Source organism: Armigeres subalbatus, chromosome 3 (genome assembly GCF_024139115.2).
Source record: "Armigeres subalbatus isolate Guangzhou_Male chromosome 3, GZ_Asu_2, whole genome shotgun sequence".
NCBI classification, from domain to species: Eukaryota; Metazoa; Arthropoda; class Insecta; order Diptera; family Culicidae; genus Armigeres; species Armigeres subalbatus.
In genome coordinates, this window is record NC_085141.1 from 311,026,921 (window position 1) to 311,046,957 (window position 20,037).

The 20,037-nt window shown below is 38.7% G+C and overlaps 1 protein-coding gene and 1 non-coding gene across 3 annotated transcripts in view; one reads left to right on the top strand and one right to left on the bottom strand.

Annotated features, from left to right (window-relative positions):
• Positions 1-6,296: 6,296 nt before the first annotated feature.
• Positions 6,297-20,037, bottom strand: part of LOC134225260 (cyclin-dependent kinase 12) — a 47,309-nt gene continuing 33,568 nt past the window's right edge. For both annotated transcript variants that reach the window (XM_062705186.1, XM_062705187.1), the window contains 3 exons: positions 16,358-16,746; positions 15,582-16,055; positions 6,297-7,275 (listed from right to left, as the gene is read on the bottom strand). In XM_062705186.1, the coding sequence (XP_062561170.1) occupies positions 7,068-7,275; positions 15,582-16,055; positions 16,358-16,746 (1,071 nt within the window). In that variant the 3' untranslated portion in view covers positions 6,297-7,067. The remainder of the gene's footprint in view (positions 7,276-15,581; positions 16,056-16,357; positions 16,747-20,037) is intronic.
• On the top strand, positions 19,803-19,874 carry Trnas-aga (transfer RNA serine (anticodon AGA)). Its single transcript has one exon. It is a non-coding gene; the product is annotated as a tRNA-Ser (tRNA).

Genomic DNA, 20,037 nt, shown 5'->3' on the forward strand with positions numbered 1-20,037 from the left:
CATGTAAGTCAGCCCTAATCTTAAACCCTTTTCTTCATATGGTACCGTGAAGTACCCAAATTTGGTGCGCTTAAGATCTAACAAAGTTGAAACGTTCATTGAAAAGCATGGGAACGTTTGCTATAGCATCACATAGTAGTATGATTCTGAGTTCTCGAGAAAATGTTACTGCTGTATTACAAAAATTCACGCATAAAAATAAGATGGATCATAATTTCGCGTAATCCGGTCCTAATTTTGCTTATGTTCGGAATCGAATAACGATTTCGGTATGATGAAATATCATCAAATGACCAATTTAGTTATACAATAGTACAATAACAATGGATGAAAAATATGCAGATATCGGTATTAGACACCAGTCAGTCTGCATTGTAATGATGGTGTTATTGAAACGTTGGAGCACGTACTTTCCCAATGCGTTCGTGTATAAGCATTAAGCAGTCTGGAGGTTTCTACAGCAGAAAACCTCGACACTGCTGAATCGAAGGCGGAGACTAACGAGAGGAGAACTCCTACGACCGCATCTGTTAGGTGTAGCGAAATGGCCCTTATTATGAATTTCACTGTACGGTGAAAAGAACCTTACGGATTCCACATACATGACAACCCTGCTATGGTTTCCACTTCATCTTTATTCCCGCTTCACAGAATTCATTTTTTTCACTTCACTTTTTTATGTGGAAACGGTAATATATTATTATCGAATTTGACGTGATCGTTTGGTGGAGTTAGGTGAACGTGAATGTGGAATCCGTAAATAAGACCCAGTGGCTGCTACTCTGGAGTGACTAGAATGGCGATATAGGACTAGGAATTTATCTCCGCGCGTTTCAGCTTGCTCTATCGAATACAGGGTGTGGAAAAAATATCCTTTTTTTTCTCTCACCTCATTGAAAAAGGCATCAAATTCAACTATTTAGTTCATCAGAGACTAATAATGAAGAAGGTAGAATCTTGGACTACTTTACATGAAGTAAAAGGACACTAGAACTTTTTTAATGCGCATTTTCAGATTTTTTTGACCAAACCCCAGCTCTCAAATGGTCGGGGTTCAGCCAAACTGCACCAAGCGGCTTTTTGACTGACTTGTTATATTTTGTTCCTACAAGGACAACGGAATAGTTTCATAACAATTTAAGCATACATTTGCAGTAGGATATCCTCTGTTATGGGGTTGAGGGATATTCGATGCGATTTGCGATCAATTAAATCTACTAAGGGTCTGTCTCATTTAGAGAATTAAACTGAAATTAAACTTAAAAGTGACATTTCAATAATTATCAAATAACCCTGCTCGCATAGCAAGATTACTTTTGACAGATATCGAATCATTTTGCATCGATGTCTTATTGGAATTGCTGGGCAGCACCAGCCATTCTCATTACCGGGCTATTTGCTAATAGACGAATCCAAGTAAAAATAAGAAGAAAACACACGACGGTGTTAACTTTGACAGATCCTACAGCTCAGCATAGGGAGATCATTTTAAAATGCTTATAATAAATTCTAGACAAATTGTAATTAAAATCTGATTAATGTACGGTACGGAAAAAGTTCCGAATTACATATCTGGAAGCTTATCTCAATTTTTTGAATTTTTTCCAAAAATGTATCTATCATACAGTTCGGAACTTTTTCCGTATCATACATCAATCAGATTTTAATTACATTTTGTCTAGAATTTATTGTAAGCATTTTAAAATGATCTCCCTATGCTGAGCTGTAGGATCTGTCAAAGTTAACACCGTCGTGTGTCTTCTTCTTATTTTTACTTGGATTCGTCTATTGGGTTGTTTAGGGGTATACATGTTTTTACATATTCTGTATCTGCATAAAAAACTGAGCCTAACCCCAATTTTTCAGAATTTTTGGAGTCCCGGAAATATTTTTAATTTGCATTTTAATTTTATATGGGACTAAAAATTTGTTCTTATGCTGCATGGGTCAACTGTCATTGTATGAATGTTCGTGTCATTCTATCGATTGAAATAGCTAATTGTTTGCTGTATAAAAATGTAAATAAAAGGTTTACAAACAAAATAAAAGAAAGTTGGAGATCAGCAAAGCATGCTCTTTATGTTAAACTATAAAAAACCTCATATTTTTCTTAGCTAAACAACCCAATTTTCGAACTGTCACTTTTAAGTTTAATTCTCCAAATGAGACAGACCCTAAGCGAAAGTTTGAGCAGTAAAATCGGTAATTTTTCGTTGGCGCTTGGTGTGGTTTGGCTGAACCCCGACCAAATGACCTTCAAACTCTGTCTACTGATTTTTTCCAAATAGACGAAATTATTTTTTACCATTTTTCGAGAACTTGTGCGAAAGTATGAAAGCGAGGTGTGTTTCAACAAGAATATTGATGCTTTTAATAAATTTTCGTATTTCGATCGGCACCAAGCGCTCTACTTCGCCAAAATATCACGGCATTTGAAACATATTTTAAATGGGAGGTTTTTGATGACTATAATTACGCCTTCGTGTTAAATTAATCGATGATTTTGATGCTGGCATCAAAAACATGGCCGCTTGGCAGACCCCTGGTCTGGATAGTCTTTATTCCAGAGTCTCTACTACGCCACTACAGGGAATCAAAAAATCGTCATCTTCGGATGTTTTGCTACGATAAAACCACCCATACACGACATCGCAATCATTGCTCAAAATAATTGCCGCATATCAGGGGTATAATTTATCAGGATCTTACTTAGATCGGATCATGCAACACTAATGATAATCGTCAAATCACAGAGACGCTGAGCATTTCCGACGGCTGTTCTGTTGTTATTTGAGCAGCAAAATGACTTATTGTTATGCTCTCCCAAAATGGGGATCCTAGAGTGACAGTTAATGAAAAGCCAAATTTTGCTACGGAATTGTTATCTTAAATGTTTACTTCCAACGAGCAATCGCTAGCTGCAATGATCGTGAAGTGTTACACTAAGGATAATGCAGTTATCATTATCATGTTCGTCAGTTTTGATTCCCTGCGCCACTATAGATAGTGGAATATATAAATGAGCTGTCTCCAAACGAACTGTCAAACATATCTCCAAACGAGCATGACGTCACGATTTCAATGGAAACGTTAAAGGCTGTGACGTCATATGCGCGTGTGCACGGGAAAAAAAATCGACTCAGCCGTGCTTTCGCTCATCTATACATTCTACTATCTATACTACGCCACATATAACATGATGATTTGAAAATCAGTCTAACCATTGTTGTATGCTGTGCTGTTTGATTTCCCTAATTCAGCGGTACTCAACCTTTTTCTTGAGAGGTACCCCTTCGTGTTTTTGTATTCATTGAGGTACCCCCTATTTTAATAAGCGTAATTCTTAAGATTATGTTGAAAGAGTGCTTTCGAACCTATTGGAAAGAGACTTTTGAACATCTTGGAATGACGTTTCTGAACCTTTTGAAAGTAGACTTCCAAGTCTCTTGAAAGAATTATTCCGAGCCCCCCGAAAGGGAGTTTCCGAGGCTTTCAAAAGATGGCTTCTAAGTCACATGAAAGGGGTTTTTCGAGTCTCTTGAAAGGAGGCTTTGAGGATCTTGAAATTACGTTGCTGAGCCGTTTGATGGTATCCTAAGCTTATCGAAGGAAGAATTCCGAGCCCATCCAAAATAAGTTTTCGAGCCATTTTATAAGGTGGCTTCCAAGTCTCTTGAAAGTGAGCTTCTGGGCCTCTTGAAAGGAAGCTTCCGACCCTTTTAATAAGAGGCTTCCAAACCACTTGAAAGGGGGCTGAAAGAAGAAATTCCGAGCCCCTTTGAAAGGTGATGTCCGAGCTTGATGAAAGGGGACTTTCGAACATCTTGAAATGAGGCATTAACCATCTTAAAATGACGTTGCTGAGCCTTTGAAATATAGGCTTCCAAGCTTCTTGAACAAAGAATTCCGAGCCTCTCAATCAGGTTTCCGAGCCACTTGAAAGTGGGCTTCCGGGTCTTTGAAAGAGGTCTTCAAACCATCTACACACTTAATTTTTTTACCGAGATCTCAGCAAAATGTTGAACTTTTACCGAGATTCGCACAGCCGTGCCCCAGCAAACATGTTTTTTGCCGAGATTTCTATCAAAGTTACAGAAAATCAGCAAGTAATTTGCCGAAAATCTGCTAACAAACGTTTTTTTGCCGGAATATCAGTTTTTTGTTTCACTGACGCACGGCTGTGCGGATTTTTGCTGAACTGCAGAAATAAAAACTGAGTGTGTAGAAAAGAAAGCTTCAAACCATCTTAAAAAAGGGGCATTTGAACCTCTTGAATAAGGGCTTCCTATCTGCTTTGAAAGGGAGCTTCCTAAAAGAGGCTTCCGAACCACTTCAAAGGGGGCTGACTGAAAGAAGAATTCCGAGTCCCTCGGAAGGAGGTTTCTTGAAAGCGGGCTTCCGAGTCTTTTGAAAAGGGGCTTCCAACTTTCTTGAAAAGGGGGCTTCCGAGTCTCCTGAAAGGGTGCTTCCGTCCCTTTTGAAAAGAGGCTTCCGAACCACTTGAAAGGGGGCTGGCTGAAAGAAGAATTTTGAGCCTTTTGAAAGGAGGTTTCTAACACCCCTATTCTTGTTTACGGACGAACGAAACTTTCGAACGAATGCAGTTCGTTCGAATCGTTTCCCCATTTGATTTTGCTGGCGTAAACGAGAATGCGCATCAGCTTTCGTTCGAAAGCGCGTTCGTACGTAAACAAGAATAAGGGTGTAAGTCTCTTGAAGGGGTCTTGGAAGGAGGCTTTTAAACCGCGTAGAAAAAGGCTTCCAAGTTTTTTTTTTATTTTTGGAAAAAAAAGCCTTTATCGTAAATTTGATGTTTCAATTATTTTGCTTGGAAGGTAACGTAGCAAACCGCGTAGAAGAGGGCTTCTGAACCTTCAAATTTAATATTTTAGTTGAGAAGTATATTCTTAACATATTTCATAATTTTGTTTCGATCAAGTAGATTGTTTTTGAAGATTTTTTTGATCTTTTGTCTCACAGTCCTTTATACACTGTGTAGACTGTGGTGGACATGATTCGATATATTTTGATTTACTAATTGCTATGCATATTATGTAGGCAATCAATTTGATTGGAATACAAATTTATACAATTATTGAAACATACCAATAGTTTTTTTTAATTAAAATTGTAATACGTCCGCCATTAGGCATTTTCGTCTGAGGTACTTCCTGGGGTCAGCGAAGGCACCCCCGGGGTACATGTACCCCAGCTTGAGAACCGCTGCTCTAAGCGATTGAAGGCATCTGTAACAGTAAAAAGAAGATATTTTGGCACGTCGATTTGACTGTGACTCTCCTCCAAGACCATGCTGAGTCGGGTGATCCAATACCCGAAAAATAGGCAATCAATTTGATTGAACTGATCTTTCCTTTTGTCAGAGAAGATAGTTCAGTTTCCGCGCTTATACTCTTCACCTCTATTTGATTTGAAAGCTTGGGTATGGCTTCCCTGTCGTAGTCTAACGGAACTATCCAATGTATTTTACATCCGCCGCTAATAAGTTACCCAAAAAATCTGAAACTATTGCAATTATCGTTAGAACACCTTCAAATCGTGAAATAAATTTAAAATATTTATTGAAACATCTCTATTCACGTGAATTTTGTATTTCAACGTTTGATTACGAAAGATCATTCAGAACTTGGTTGGCCATTAAATTTTATGGGAATAAGGAATCAAAAAAGTGTATTCTATTTGTTCTTACATGTTCACATCTCGTTCATATCCATAAAGTCGTACAAGCGATATACCGCTGTATGTCAAATTCGTCACTTTTATTTTCGTCGCTTCCATTACAGCCAGGTCAAAAATAGTGAGATCTCAAATATATTGCAATTTAAACTAATAAATAATTTTAACAGTTATGCTTCCGTAGGATTACTGCTCCTTGAATTCATTCAATTGGAGCGTAAATTGTTTTGTTTCTCATTGTTGTGATCTTTTTCAGTAGGGAACTCGCATGATAGTAATCAAAGTAACGACAAAGGTTAAGTCGAAATTGTCCCTTGTGTGTATATTGATATAGAAGCATGTTATTGATAAAGAGACGAAGTCTTTATAATAAAGTTTAAAAAAATGTAAATAATAATAGAACAATTGCCCTGAAATTTAAAAAAAATCGTGCCTGCATGTTTATAATGAATTTTGTATAAAAGCACCACGATTCTCTATTTCTTATTTTATGGGACACTCCAATTTGAACCTAAACCGAAAAAAAACTAAAGCCAATTCCAAGAGGTTTTATTACCTACTCGTGAATTTCACGATGAATCCCTTTGATAACAAAACAAAAATGGGTGAAAAATATTTTATTTTCTTTTACGCTAAATTATCAACCGATAACAAATTTACAAGGATACGTCTGGATACCCTAGACAGATTTATATTCAATATATTTTTGTTTGATCTTCATTAACATGCTATCTCATATGTACCTAGTTCTCTTTCACATCTTATTCGCTGCCGATAAAGCAACTTACTAATAAGTAAAATTTTGGGCAAATTAATTTTCTGCTCACGCAAGTCATTTTAATTTGGATTAGCGGTTTGATACCACGGTGCTTCAATTAATTTGCACAAAATTATATTTACATTTTTAGTACAGGTTTCCAACTAGCTTTTCTTTCTATACACTATATTTTCTAATAGATTCCACACATCCGATCATTCATAAAAATAGAAAAAAAAAACACGCACACAGTTTTCACTGTTTAAGTCTATTGATTCATTCCCTCCCTCGGAAAAAATGAAAAAAAAAATCCTAAAATAAACAATAACAAGGAAGAGAAGCCGGAACTTTTAACCCTTCGAACCGGAAGGAAGAACCAGCTTCCCCGCCGTGCTTCACTGCCTCGTCGCGGTCCACGATTAAACACGATTGGATATTCTGGGCGTCACCATCAACATCATCCGCTCCACTTTACGTCCCGTTTAGGGCTGCCCATCCGCCAGCGGCGCTTTATTGTCTCTCTTTCTCTGTGTCAGCGGCACGAAGACTCCACTGAGCCAGTTCGTTTTGGTACACACAATTTGATTTTTTTTCCCTAGCAAACTAACTTTTTGGCCTAACCTAACTCGGCTCCGCCACCGGCTGTGGGCGCCCGAATGGCACCGGCACCGGCGCCAACGGTAGCGACGACTACCTTTGCCATGGTTGGCTTGCCGGGCGGCAGATTGGCGGCGGATTCCTGTTGCTCGCGTAGCTGCCTTCGTCGTTTCTTGCTCCACAGTTCGTGACAGTCCTGCCACGTGGGCAGTTTTGGAGGGGGCATCCTGGAAAATAAGAGTATTAATTAAACGGTATGAACAAAAACTGCAGCAAAATCGTAAGCGATCGAAGTTGGTTGGTAAAAATGCAATTCATACCACGCGAAAAGAAATATGATGATAATTTTTTTTTTCTTCTCTATTGGTATTACATTGGTATGCAATTTTTCACGGTCGCCATAATGGCGGATGATTTAAAAAGGACAAGAACTGTTTCCCTAAACTGAATTTTGTTTATGAGATTGCGAAGCATTTCACCGATTATCTAACTTTTTTTTAAAAAATTGGCAGTTTGATTGTTATTTTCCCTTTGGTATAACATAACTCTGCTCCGGAGCATTATTCGATTTGATAGCTCTAATATATAAAGCTCCTTTAGTGGAATGTATCATCAATACATCAATTTGTCAAAACTTAAGTAGGTCGGTTTCGGTGTAAAATTTTAACCACGATGGGTAAATAACCATCGAAATGTCAAATCTTCTTCTATCTTCTTCTCTATCTTCTATTCTTTCTTCTATCTTCTATATAATAAAAATGAAATGGTCTGTGTTCGTATCCGCATAACTCGAAAACGTCTGGAAGGATTTTCTTCATTTCTTCAGCAGATATGTTCGTTATCGTTTCCGACGGGTTTATATGATATTTCCTCATGCAAAAATCACGGGTAGGATTGAGTTAATTTGTGAAAAACTGAAATAAAGATTCGTAGGGGCAGTAGGGGCAATATGAACATACGGGGCAATATGAGCCACCCTCATTTTGAGCTTATTGACAAGTTTTATCATGTAAAAGTTATATGATCTTTAAGAGGATGCTCCACATATGCATCAACGTGAAAACCGCATTAAAATTTAATTCAAACATGAACATATACTTGAAAATGTAAATTTTCACTGCATAGGCAAAATTATTATAAGATTTCAAGTTTATAAATAAGGTTTTGACACAAAACTGATTAAAATACAGGTCAAAAATACACCACAATCAAAAGATATATTAAAATTGAATATTGTGCACACATGTTCATATTGATACAAATCTGAATTTATCATAAAACTTTTTTTTCCCAAAACCAGTCTCTATGGGGCAATATGGGCATACCTGCATAGAACAAGATATCTGGCCTTAAAATGCGAATAAGTTCAAATTTCAGTATTCAAATACAAGAATATTATCATATATGTAAGATTCATTACGGAAAATTACAACAGCGCATTACTGCGATAGAAACAGAAAAAAAGACCATTGACCAATTGAAATGTGGCTGTTCAAACGGTGAAGAGTGGCAAATCAGTTCAGTCCGCTGTTGTGCATTTTTTTCATTTTATTTGATATGGAATACTCACAACTGTTGTAAGAATACCATATTCTTCCATATTACGATACTTTTTTTGCCTAAATAAAGGTTTTAGAAGGATGGCCCATACTGCCCCAAATGGTGGCTCATATTGCCCCGTATAGTCGGGAACACACATTGAAATCAATACATTTTCAAAAGTGCATTCCAACAATTTCCAAACGAATTTTTCGTCATTCATCGACGAAATATGAAAGGTAACATTCTCTAGTATGAGTCAACTACATTTGAACGATGCTTTTTTGAGCTTTTCAGCGCTTTTCGGAAATATTTCCTTAAGTGGCCCATATTGCCCCGATCACCCCTATAGAAATTTCGCATAGGCGCATTTTCGCCTACTATGAAATGAAATGGTCTGTGTTCGTATCCGCATAACTCGAAAACGACTGGATGGATTTACTTCATTTCTTCAGCAATTACGTTCGTTATAGTTTCCGACGGGTTTATATTATATTTCCATATGTGAAAATCACAAGTAAAGTTGAGTAGATTGTGAAAAACTAAAGTAAAGATTCGTATGGGGTTTTCGCATAGGCAGTTCACAACGCGCATTTTCGCCTACTATGCAGCACAACGTCTGCCGGGTCGATTAGTCTATATAATAAAATCTATACCGTCAAACGGGGTGACTTGCAACACTTTTCAAGTTTCTCTCTCAATAATTCTGAATTAAAAGTATTTATTCATTCTACTAGTACATGATACTTTTAATGTGACATATATTCAGATATACAACAGTAATAAAAATATAAAAATAATATTAAAATGTTGGTTGTTGCAAGCCACCCCTACTGCGGGGTGACTTGCAACACTTCATCTAATTCAATCAGAACATGTTTTAGAACAACTTAATCATAGTGATTGTTCATCCTGGTTCATTATTCACCAGTGTCAATGCAGGGGCCTTATTTGAAGGAACCCCCTCCTCCCCTCATTCCACTTTTTTTTCTATTTCAACAGGTAAGATTGATATTTTCAATTCGTCGGTTTGAAAGTGCTTTATGTCGGTTTAAGAATGGTGTACACAATCGATTATTCCCTGGATAGTTGTTTTTAAAACGGTTCTCCTTTATTTCCTTGCCATCCACATTTCCACGATTATTTTAGGATCATTCTTTTGAAAAGGCATTTCCCACTCCGCAGCAAGCAGCAAACCATCCACCAGTGTTGGATCTTCTTGGGGATTCAACACCGCTTGACCACCGTAAGTCTTAGTTTTACTATTTTCTGTATTAAGATAATGTGAAATTGTTGTTGGGGTCAAATCGTACCGCCGAGCGGCTTCCCGGATAAACTATTTGTCTTTTTCCTTTGAAAAAATAGCATACATGCGACTTCCTGCAGATTTCTTGTAGCTTCGCGACATGTTACAAAATTCTGTAACATCAAAATCAATGTTTAAAAACTGAATCAGCAGTTTTTGAAAAATAAAACTATCGTGTATCAGATGTTGCAAGTCACTCCGCAAGGGGACGAATTTCAAAAAGTTGATATTTCAAAAACAAACAATTTTATTATTTTATAGTTTTTGCGGAATTACAAACCTTATTAGATACTGTAACTGGAGAGAGGATCAATTTTGGTGAAACTATTTTCAATTTGATACACGAACCTACGATTTACGACGTTTGACTTTCAATTTACGAAATAGTTTCCCAAAATAATATTAAAAAAACAACAGTGGGTTATATTTTCACCTAAATACCAACTATGCACAACAAATACAATGTAAACTGAGGACGCGTCGATGTTTGGGTATATTTTTATTCAGTTCAATCAAAGGTAATTGCCTATTTCCGGGGATTAAACCACCCGACTTGGACGTTAATTTACAATGTTATGAAAACTCATATGTGAATATGTACGTTATGTGGAAGATATTGATTTGGAAAATGTATTGGAGGTAACCACTTTCTCTTCGATGGGACTCGAACCCATGACCCAACAGTACGCTAGACTGGTGCTTTAACCAACTAAGCTACGAAGGACCTCCGTCGGCCTTCGCAACCTAGCGGCTACTGAACGAGCTCGAGATTCCCAAATTGGACGCATAGTCAAATCACTCGCAATCCATTTCTCAAGCCAATACTTCCACATGTGTATTGTACACATCCACATTAGTGGAGCGTGAGTATTTAGAATGTCTGGCGGCTATACACATTCTTCATCAGCAACGGTACTGACCAAGTGAGGTTGTGTAAGCTATTTGCCAGTCGGTCGTCAAGCTCAGACCCGACCGCATTGCGTAGGCAAGAGCACGCAACTCAAGTTCAGTTCAATCAAAGGTAATTGCCTATTTCCGGGGATTAAACCACCCGACTTGGACGTTAATTTACAATGTTATGAAAACTCATATGTGAATATGTACGTTATGTGGAAGATATTGATTTGGAAAATGTATTGGAGGTAACCACTTTCCCTTCGATGGGACTCGAACGAGGCAATGTACCAGTGGGAGATGCAGAGCTTTAAATATTCGAATGTTTTTGGTGAAGCCCATCGGTCTTCTTTGTCACCCTTACTTCGTAACATATTTATATTTGGTTGAACACTGTCAAATTCCGATCAAATATCAGTCATTGAGTATTTATTTAGATGTTGTTACAGTTAGTTAGTAACACGCAAAAAAATCTGCACGTTGTTTCCACCTGAAAAAGTACGTAGATTTTTTCCACCTGAAATTCACGTAACTTTTACCTGATTTTTTGATAGAATTTTCATTCTACGTGAAAATCAGGTAAGTTCTACCTGAGTTTTGGATAGAATTCACCGGACACGTAAGTTTCACCTGAATTTTTCTGAAGCATTTGCAGCTACGTGTGCACGTAAAATGTACCTGAAAATTCAGGTGGAAACAACGTTTAGATTATTTGGAGTGAAAGTAAGGTAATCATTGTATTGCCCGTTGCAGCAATTTTTACACTCGGGACAAGGCCAGATTAAATACATTTCCGAATATCGCGCATGATCACCCTGCACGCGTTTGACTAAAAAGGTAATAACATGGTGCATACTTTGACCGAATTCGACGCTCACTTAACGACGTGTTTCGCAGTTCGAAAGAGGTGCGGACAAAACGATTCGCTAGCAACAAACGACTAGCACACACACGACGGCCAGTGAGTTTCCCAACAGAGTGCGAACAGGTAAAAAATCGCTAAAATCCTCCTCTGATCAAATGCTGACGTTGCGTTGTTGACATCTTAAAGCAGGCCTGCCCAACCTTTTCAAGCCACGGGCCAATTTTTAGAATTCACACTTGCTGGCGGGCCAGAAAATATTCGGTACATAACTTTTTGAATATTTTCAAAATTATCAGTGTTTTTTTATTCTAAAAAAAACGAAACACGATTTAAATGCTTTCAAACAACCGTTTTCGTTTATTTTGTTTTCTTCGTTGCATTAGGTATCCATTTGAAACATTTCGTAAATTATTCACTTCGGTAAACGGTGTTGAAAAATGGGAATTTCGTTACTTTACCAGCCAGCCTTTACCTTTGCCTGTATACTACCGTCCCAAGCATAGTTGTCCCATGTCGTTTTTAGTTGATGGCCTTCTTGCTCCCTAGAAAGGATTGCTGGCAAGCCTAGCCATGAAGTCTGATAGAGAAATAACTTATCTCAGAGAATTGCGACACCGCCAGCATAGATGGAATGGCATCGTAAAAAAAACGACATGGGACAACTATGCTTGGCACGGCAGAATAGGGGTCAAAGCTGCCAATTTCTCTGTCATTCGAAGATGGCCATCAATTCCTTTTATGAAGACGGCTGCTTTGCCACGTTTTTCACGTCAGTATTTTCATCGTTTGTTTGTGGGAACTTGTACTCTTCAACGTGTTCCGCGCACTCGATGTACCTAAACAACAACCGAAATGTTTTCCTTAACAAGCTCTTCGTCCTGAAAAGGTTTAACCAGTTTTGCCAAAATATTACCAACAGCAAAATTGGCCCGTACTGCATTTTCTGACTTCGTATTCACTGTATCATTTTTGGAATCAATATAATGGAGATTTAAATTGACCTACCTTTGAAGCTCTACCAACTTTTGTTCTCTACCTGAGCCAAATATCATATTTCATAGAATGCTTGGATTCAGATTTTATTCGTTGAATAAAGCAAAACTTTCTGAGCAAGTTAAGCAAACCGGCCTTTCTTTTTTTCAACGTAAACGTAAACTACTCGTGCAAATATTTAGGGAGCGTCTACAAATTACGTAACGCTTAGAAGGGGGAGGCCTGAATGTGACGATCCATACAAAAATTTCAGATGTTTCATAATTAATGGATTTTCCCTTTATTCAAAAAGCGATGTTCTATATCATTTTTTTGTGTCTTGAGATCGCTCTATGCAATCATTTCAAATTAGATATAGAGGAAAATACGGCTTTGGCAGGTTTTGTTCTATTATTGGCAGGGGGGTTTTTGTCGACCGAATTTTATGAAATTTGGCCACAATATTCTTTGATATGCAAAGAATGTTTAGGCCAAATTTGAGCATAATCAATCATAAAAAAAAACCTGACAATAATAGAACAAAACCTGCCAAAGCCGTCATTCCCCCTAATATAATTTTTCGTTTCGAGGTTTGATTTAAAACTTACGTAGGGGCAGAAGGGCAATATGAACATACGGGGCAATATGAGCCACCCTCATTTTGAGCTTATTGACAAGTTTTATCATGTAAAAGTTATATGATCTTTAAGAGGATGCTCCACATATGCATCAACGTGAAACCCGCATTAAAATTCAATTCAAACATGAAAATACACTTGAAAATGTAAATTTTCGCTGCATAGGCAAAATTATTATAAGATTTGAAGTTTATAAATAAGGTTTTGACACAAAACTGATTAAAATACAGGTCAAAAATACACCACAATCAAAAGATATATTAAAATTGAATATTGTGCACACATGTTTGTATTGATACAAATCTGAATTTATCATACAACTTTTTTTCCCAAAACCAGTATCTATGGGGCAATATGGGCATACCTGCACAGAGCAAGATATCAGGCCTTAAAATGCGAACGATTTCAAATTTCAGTAGTCAAATACAAGAATATTATTATATATGTAAGATTCATTACGGAAAAATTACAACAGCGCATTACTGCGATTGAAACAGAAAAAATGACCATTGACTAATTGAAATGTGGCTGTTCAAACAGTAAAGAGTGACAAACCGGTTCAGTCCGCTGTTGTGCGGTTTTTTTTTAAATTTTATTTGGTATGGAATACTCACAACTGTTGTAGGAATATCATATTCTTCCATATTACGATACTTTTTTCGCCTAAATAAACGTTTTAGATGGGTGGCCCATACTGCCCCAAATGGTGGCTCATATTGCCCCGTATAACCTGGAACACACATTGAAATCAATACATTTTCAAAAGTGCATTCCAACAATTTCCAAACGCATGTTTCGTCATTCATCGACGTAATATGAAAGGTAACATTCTCTAGTATAAGTCAACTACATTTAAACGATGTTTTTTTGAGCTTTTCGGCGCTTTTCGGAACGGTTTCCTTAGGTGGCCCATATTGCCCCGATCACCCCTATTTAATAATGAATAATAAAAAATAGTTTCCCGAGCCAGCTAGAAAAGCTGATGGGCCGAATCTGAGTTAATTTTTCTTACACGCCGCGGGCCACAACAAATGGAGCCGAGTGCCGCATCCGGCCCGCTCAAAGGACATTGAATTCGGCATCGTAGCGCTCCAAGAGGCTTGTAATGGTTCAATGGTGCGAAAGTTTAGAGTTTATCATACCATCTACCAGAGCTGCGGCAACACACACAAGCTGGAAGCAGCTTTTATAGTGATGGGCGATATGCAAAAGCGCGTGATCGGAAGCACAGATGACGATAAGGACGTATTCTACGCGCAGCTGGATGAGTACGACAGCTGCTGCCCATGCCACGATGTCAAAATCATCATAGGAGATTTGAACGCTCAGATTTGAACGAAATTCGGGATCGGCGGACACGGAATCTGTAAACAAGACATAGCATAACCCAGCAGGACAACGCAGCAGAGGCAGACCCAGAGGCTCATGGCGGTGAAGCCTCAATAAAGAAAGAAAAGAAGTCGACCGAAAAAGCGATAGCTGAAGATCTTTCAAGTCAGGGCCGACTCGCACCACTGGAGGTGTACAGGACCCATAAGTAAGTAAAGTATTATTATTATTATCGTCTTTATTTAAGAGGTTTTCAGCCCTTGGCTGGCTCACCTCTGGGCTAAGTAAAGTAAATTGGAACGTTCAGCCCAACGCCCTACGACTAATTGATTCACGACCACTTGTATCACCTACTTCCAACACAGCCTTCCGTATCGGTACACCTGGAGATCACCACTGCAAGCGTGGAGCTCAACAAAGGATGACGAGATGCTGCCTCAAACCATGCATTGTAGCGTCAAATTGTTGTTTCAGAGTTATCCTCTTCGATGAAAGCTAAATAAATTACACGAACTTGATTGCAGTATCATGACATTATAGTTCTACGCTAGAACTACTACTTTCCCATGTTAGGCCGTTACAAATATATAATTAACATTATGTCCTATTGGTCTCCGGAAGGTCAAGAAGGGGGATAATAAAAAATAAATAATAAATTAAAAAAAATTAAACAACTCCTCGGATTTGTTAAAGAATGTTTTGAAAATTCTCAAAATGATCCGAATTTTATTTTGTTGCCCCCTCAAAATATTATTTTTGACCAAAAAAAATCCGAGGGGAGGAGGAGACAGAATGGTTTTTAAATATTTGTATCGGCCTTATTCTGTTGTGTACAATGTACATTGTACATATTTCAATAGCCTTCCACATTCCAACTGTGACAAAATATTATTCCTGATATGCTTATACTTATAATTATTTCCAAGACAAATTCAAGATTTCAGATAAAATTCAATAAAATCAGAAAATTATGTTCAAAATTATACTCACTGATCAGGCACGATGTTCTTTAGCCACGCTGAATTGAGCGCTGCTTCGGCCGTTATTCGCTTGTCCGGATCCAGCTCCAGCATCTTATCCAACAGCTCTAAACAGGAGGCAGGTAAAAAGACAAAATCTTCTCGGATCTTTCGCCGGTATTGTTTCTTCGCTTTCAGTGTGTGAAACAACGGCAGCTTGATCACGTTCGGCCAAACGGCTGGCGTTGGTGTGCCGCATAACCGTGAAATCATTTCCAACTGTGCGGGTTCCTGGTTGGCTTGGAAGAGCGGCTTCTTGAGGAACAGTTCGCCCAAGATGCAGCCACAGCTCCACACGTCGATCGCCGGACCGTACCGTTCTTCGCCCAGTAGCAGCTCCGGCGGCCGATACCATAGCGTAATGACCTTGTTGGTATATGGCCGCTCCCGGTTGTCAGCGTTGTATAGTCGAGCTAAACCAAAATCGGCAAGCTTCACTTCGCCCCTAAAAAAAGTTTGATGTGATCAGTTGAGAAAAACCATCTGTTTACAATAGAAAGCTTTTTAGTGGAATGTCTTGTAGGTAGGTAAGTCTTGTCTTGTTATAACGCGAGTTAGTACTACCCTATTTAAATCGACTTGACTTGACTCGAGTAAAGTACGAGATGCTGAAGTCGACATTAATGTTAAGGCCGGAATACGTATCTGTAAAACTACAATCGATTGGTGGAATTAAATGGAACAGTACTAACTTATAACTCATCCTACGACAAGGGCATTTGTTTACTAGTCAATCAAATAACTTACTTGTTGTTCATCAGAATATTCGAACACTTGATATCCCGATGAAGAAAATTCTTCTTGTGGCAGTAATTCAATCCATCGAGCAGCTGCCGCATAATTCCGGCATTGTTTTGCTCGTTGAAATCCACCATGCCGGACTCGAGCAGTCCCATCAGATCATGATCCATGTATTCGAACACCAGATAGAACGAGCCCTTGTCCTTGCGGAACTCGAGCGCATCCTGCTTATCGGTAACGATTTCCCGCAGATTGACAATGTTTTTGTGATTCAACTGCCGGAGGATTTTGATTTCACGCACCGCCGTAATCGGGAAGCCTTCCTTCTCGTGCTCCAGACGAACTTTTTTCAGGGCCACCAATTCGTTCGTTTCCTGATCCTTTGCTTTGTATACCTGATGGGCGACAATGTTTTCGTGAGATAGAACAGAAACACATTTGGTGGCCAAAGGGGGAGATTGGAGGGGGTTTAAAAGTTTTATCGTAAACATGATAAAATTTTGGAATTTTCAAATTTCTATAAAAAAAAATGTTCAAAAAAACTGCTAAGTTGTTCGATTTTAATTTTTTATTTATTTCCATCCCACTCCGGGGACTTCATAAACAATCTGTTTATGAAGTGGACGGGGTTTTGTTAAATCGAATCAAATACAAAATTATTCATTTCTTTGTCAAAATTTTCGTATAGCAGATTAAATTGATCAAAAATTTTAAGATATCTCTCGACCACATAACTGAGGATATCCTACAACAAATTTATGGATGAATGAATATGACATAATTTACGTTTTCCATTAATAACAAAATATTCCTAGTCAGTCAAAAAGCCGCTTTGATGCAGTTTTTAGCACAACCCTAACCAAGTGACAATCTATTTTTGTGTGTACCAATTTTAACGTCGATTCACAATGTATATAATAGTATATAACAGCGGTTCTCAACCTGGGGTACATGTACCCCCAGGGGTACCTTCGCTGATCCCAGGGGGTACCTCGGACGAACATGCGTAATGGCGGACGTATTACGATTCCAATAAAAATTTATTTACGCATAGCAATCAGTAAATCAAAACATATCGAATCATGTCCACCACCAACACAGTGTGTGACAGAAGATCGAAAAAACTTCAAAAGCAATCTACTTGATCGAAACAAAATTATGAAATATGTTAAGAATATACTTCTTAACTAAAATATTTAATTTGAAGGTGCAGAAGTCTTGAGGGATGAAGAAAGCTTCCTTCCAATTCCCCTTTTAAGAGGCTTAGAAACCTCCTTTCGAGAGGCTCAGAATTCTTTTTCAGCCAGCCCGCTTTCAAGTGGTTAGGAAGCCTTTTTCAAAAGCACCCTTTCAGGAGGGTTGAAAGCTCAGAAACTTCCTTTCGAGGGGCTCGGAATTCTTTCTTCGAGAAGCTTGGAAGCCTACTTACAAAAGGTTCAGCAACGTCATTCCAAGAGGCTCAAAAGCCTCCTTTTAAAAGGCCACAAGTGGTTTCAAAGCCTATATACAAAAGGGTTAGGGCCCTCCTTAGCCGTGCGGTAAGACGCGCGGCTACAAAGCAAGACCATGCTGAGGGTGGCTGGGTTCGATTCCCGGTGCCGGTCTAGGCAATTTTCGGATTGGAAATTGTCTCGACTTCCCCTGGGCATAAAAGTATCATCGTGTTAGCCTCATGATATACGAATGCAAAAATGGTAACCTGGCTTAGAAACCTCGCAGTTAATAACTGTGGAAGTGCTTAATGAACACTAAGCTGCGAGGCGGCTCTGTCCCAGTGTGGGGATGTAATGCCAATAAGAAGAAGAAGAAGAAGATACAAAAGGGTTGGAAGCCCAGTTTCAGAAGCCTCGGAAGCCCCGTTTTCAAGCCCCCTTTCAAATGGCTAGAAAACTTTCTTTCGAGTGGCTCGGAATTTTTTAAATCAGCTTGGAAGCTTACTTTTAAACGGCTCAGCAACGTCATTTCTAGATGAGCAATGCCTCTTTCAAGAGGCTCCGAAGAACCCTTTTAAGAGGCTCGGACACCTCCTTTCGAGAGGTTTGAAATTCTTCTTTCAGCAAGCCCCCTTTGAAGTGGTTCGGAAACCTATTTTCAAAAGAATCGGAAGCCCCCTTTTCAAAAGGGTTCGAAGCCCCCTTTCATGAGATACGGAAGCCCCCTTTAAAAAAGATAGAATGCCCTCATTCAAGAGGCTGCGATACCCCTTTTTAAGAGGGTCACAAGCCCCCTTTTCAAGAGGGTTGGAAGCCCTCCTTCAAAAGACCCGGAAGCCCTTTTTCAAAAGGCTCGGAAGCATCCTTCTCCACCCTATTTTAAGTGTCTTAGAAACCCAATCGAGGGGCCTACTTTCAAAAGGCTCAGCAACGTAATTTTAAGATGGTCAAAGCCTCCTTTCAAGAGGCTCGAAGGACCCCTTTCATCAGGCTCGGAAATATCCTTTCGAGGGGCTCGGAATTCTTCTTTCAGCCAACCCCCTTTCAAGTGGTTCTTAAGCCTATTTTCAAAAGGGTTGGAAGCCCCCATTCAAAAGGGCTTAGAGAGGCTCGGAATTCTTCCTTCGAGAAGCTTAGAAACCTACTATCAAAAGGCTCAGAAACGTCATTTCAAGATTCCTAAAGCCTCTTATCAAGAGGTTCAAAAGACTCCTTCCATAAGGCTCAAATTCCCTCTTTCAGGAAGTTTAGAAACCTCCGTTGGTGGGACTCGGAATGCTTTTAGCCAATCCCTACGAGTGGCTCGGAAGTCTCTTATTTTCAAAAGGGTCAGAAGCCCAGTTTCTGGAGGCTCAGGAAGGCCCATTTTCAAGAGGGTTGGAATCCCCCTTTCAAGTGGCTCAGAAACTTCCTTTCAGTGGCTCGGAATTCTTCTTTGAAGAAACTTGGAAGCCTACTTTCAAAAGGTTCAAAAACGTCATTTCAAGATACTGAAATGTCTCGTTTCAATAGGTTCGAAAGCACTCTTTCTAGATAATCTTATGAGTTACGCTTATTAACATAGGGGTACCTCAATGAATACAAAAACACAAAGGGGTACCTCTCAAGGAAAAGGTTGAGAACCGCTGGTATATAATAATGTGGGCTGGTCTAAGAAAAATGTAAATATAAAGTAGGAAATGGATAAATCTTGAATTAAACCAAAAAACTTCTGCATACAAAGCAGTAGGGCTTGGCAAATATCGACAAAATCGATAATATCGATATTATCGGATGAAATTTATCGATACGATACCCGATATCATTGAACTCAAATATCGCCGATATCGATAAATTTTTGTAATCGATTTATAAAATGATGATGCCAATTAAATCAACTAAAAACTACATACACTGGCTCACTGACTACATCCATTAAAACATATGTAGCAAGTCCATCGCATTTAAAATGTACATTGTATCTAGTGTTGAGAATTTGGGCTCATCAGTACCCGCTAAGCTGTGGAGGATGACGAAGGTCCTTCGTAGCTTAGTAGGGAAAGCACCTGTCAAGAATACTGGGGTCGTGGGTTCAAACCCCACCGAAGGAAGTGGTTACCTCCAAAACATTTGTCGAACTAATTCTTTCACTTGTTGTGCAGTTTATTAATTCATTTCTGTGGTAAATACCCGGAAAATAGGCAATGAACTTTTATTGAGCCCTTCTACACTGTTGTCGAAGTCGGTTTTATCGGAGAGACTGTTTTCTTATAC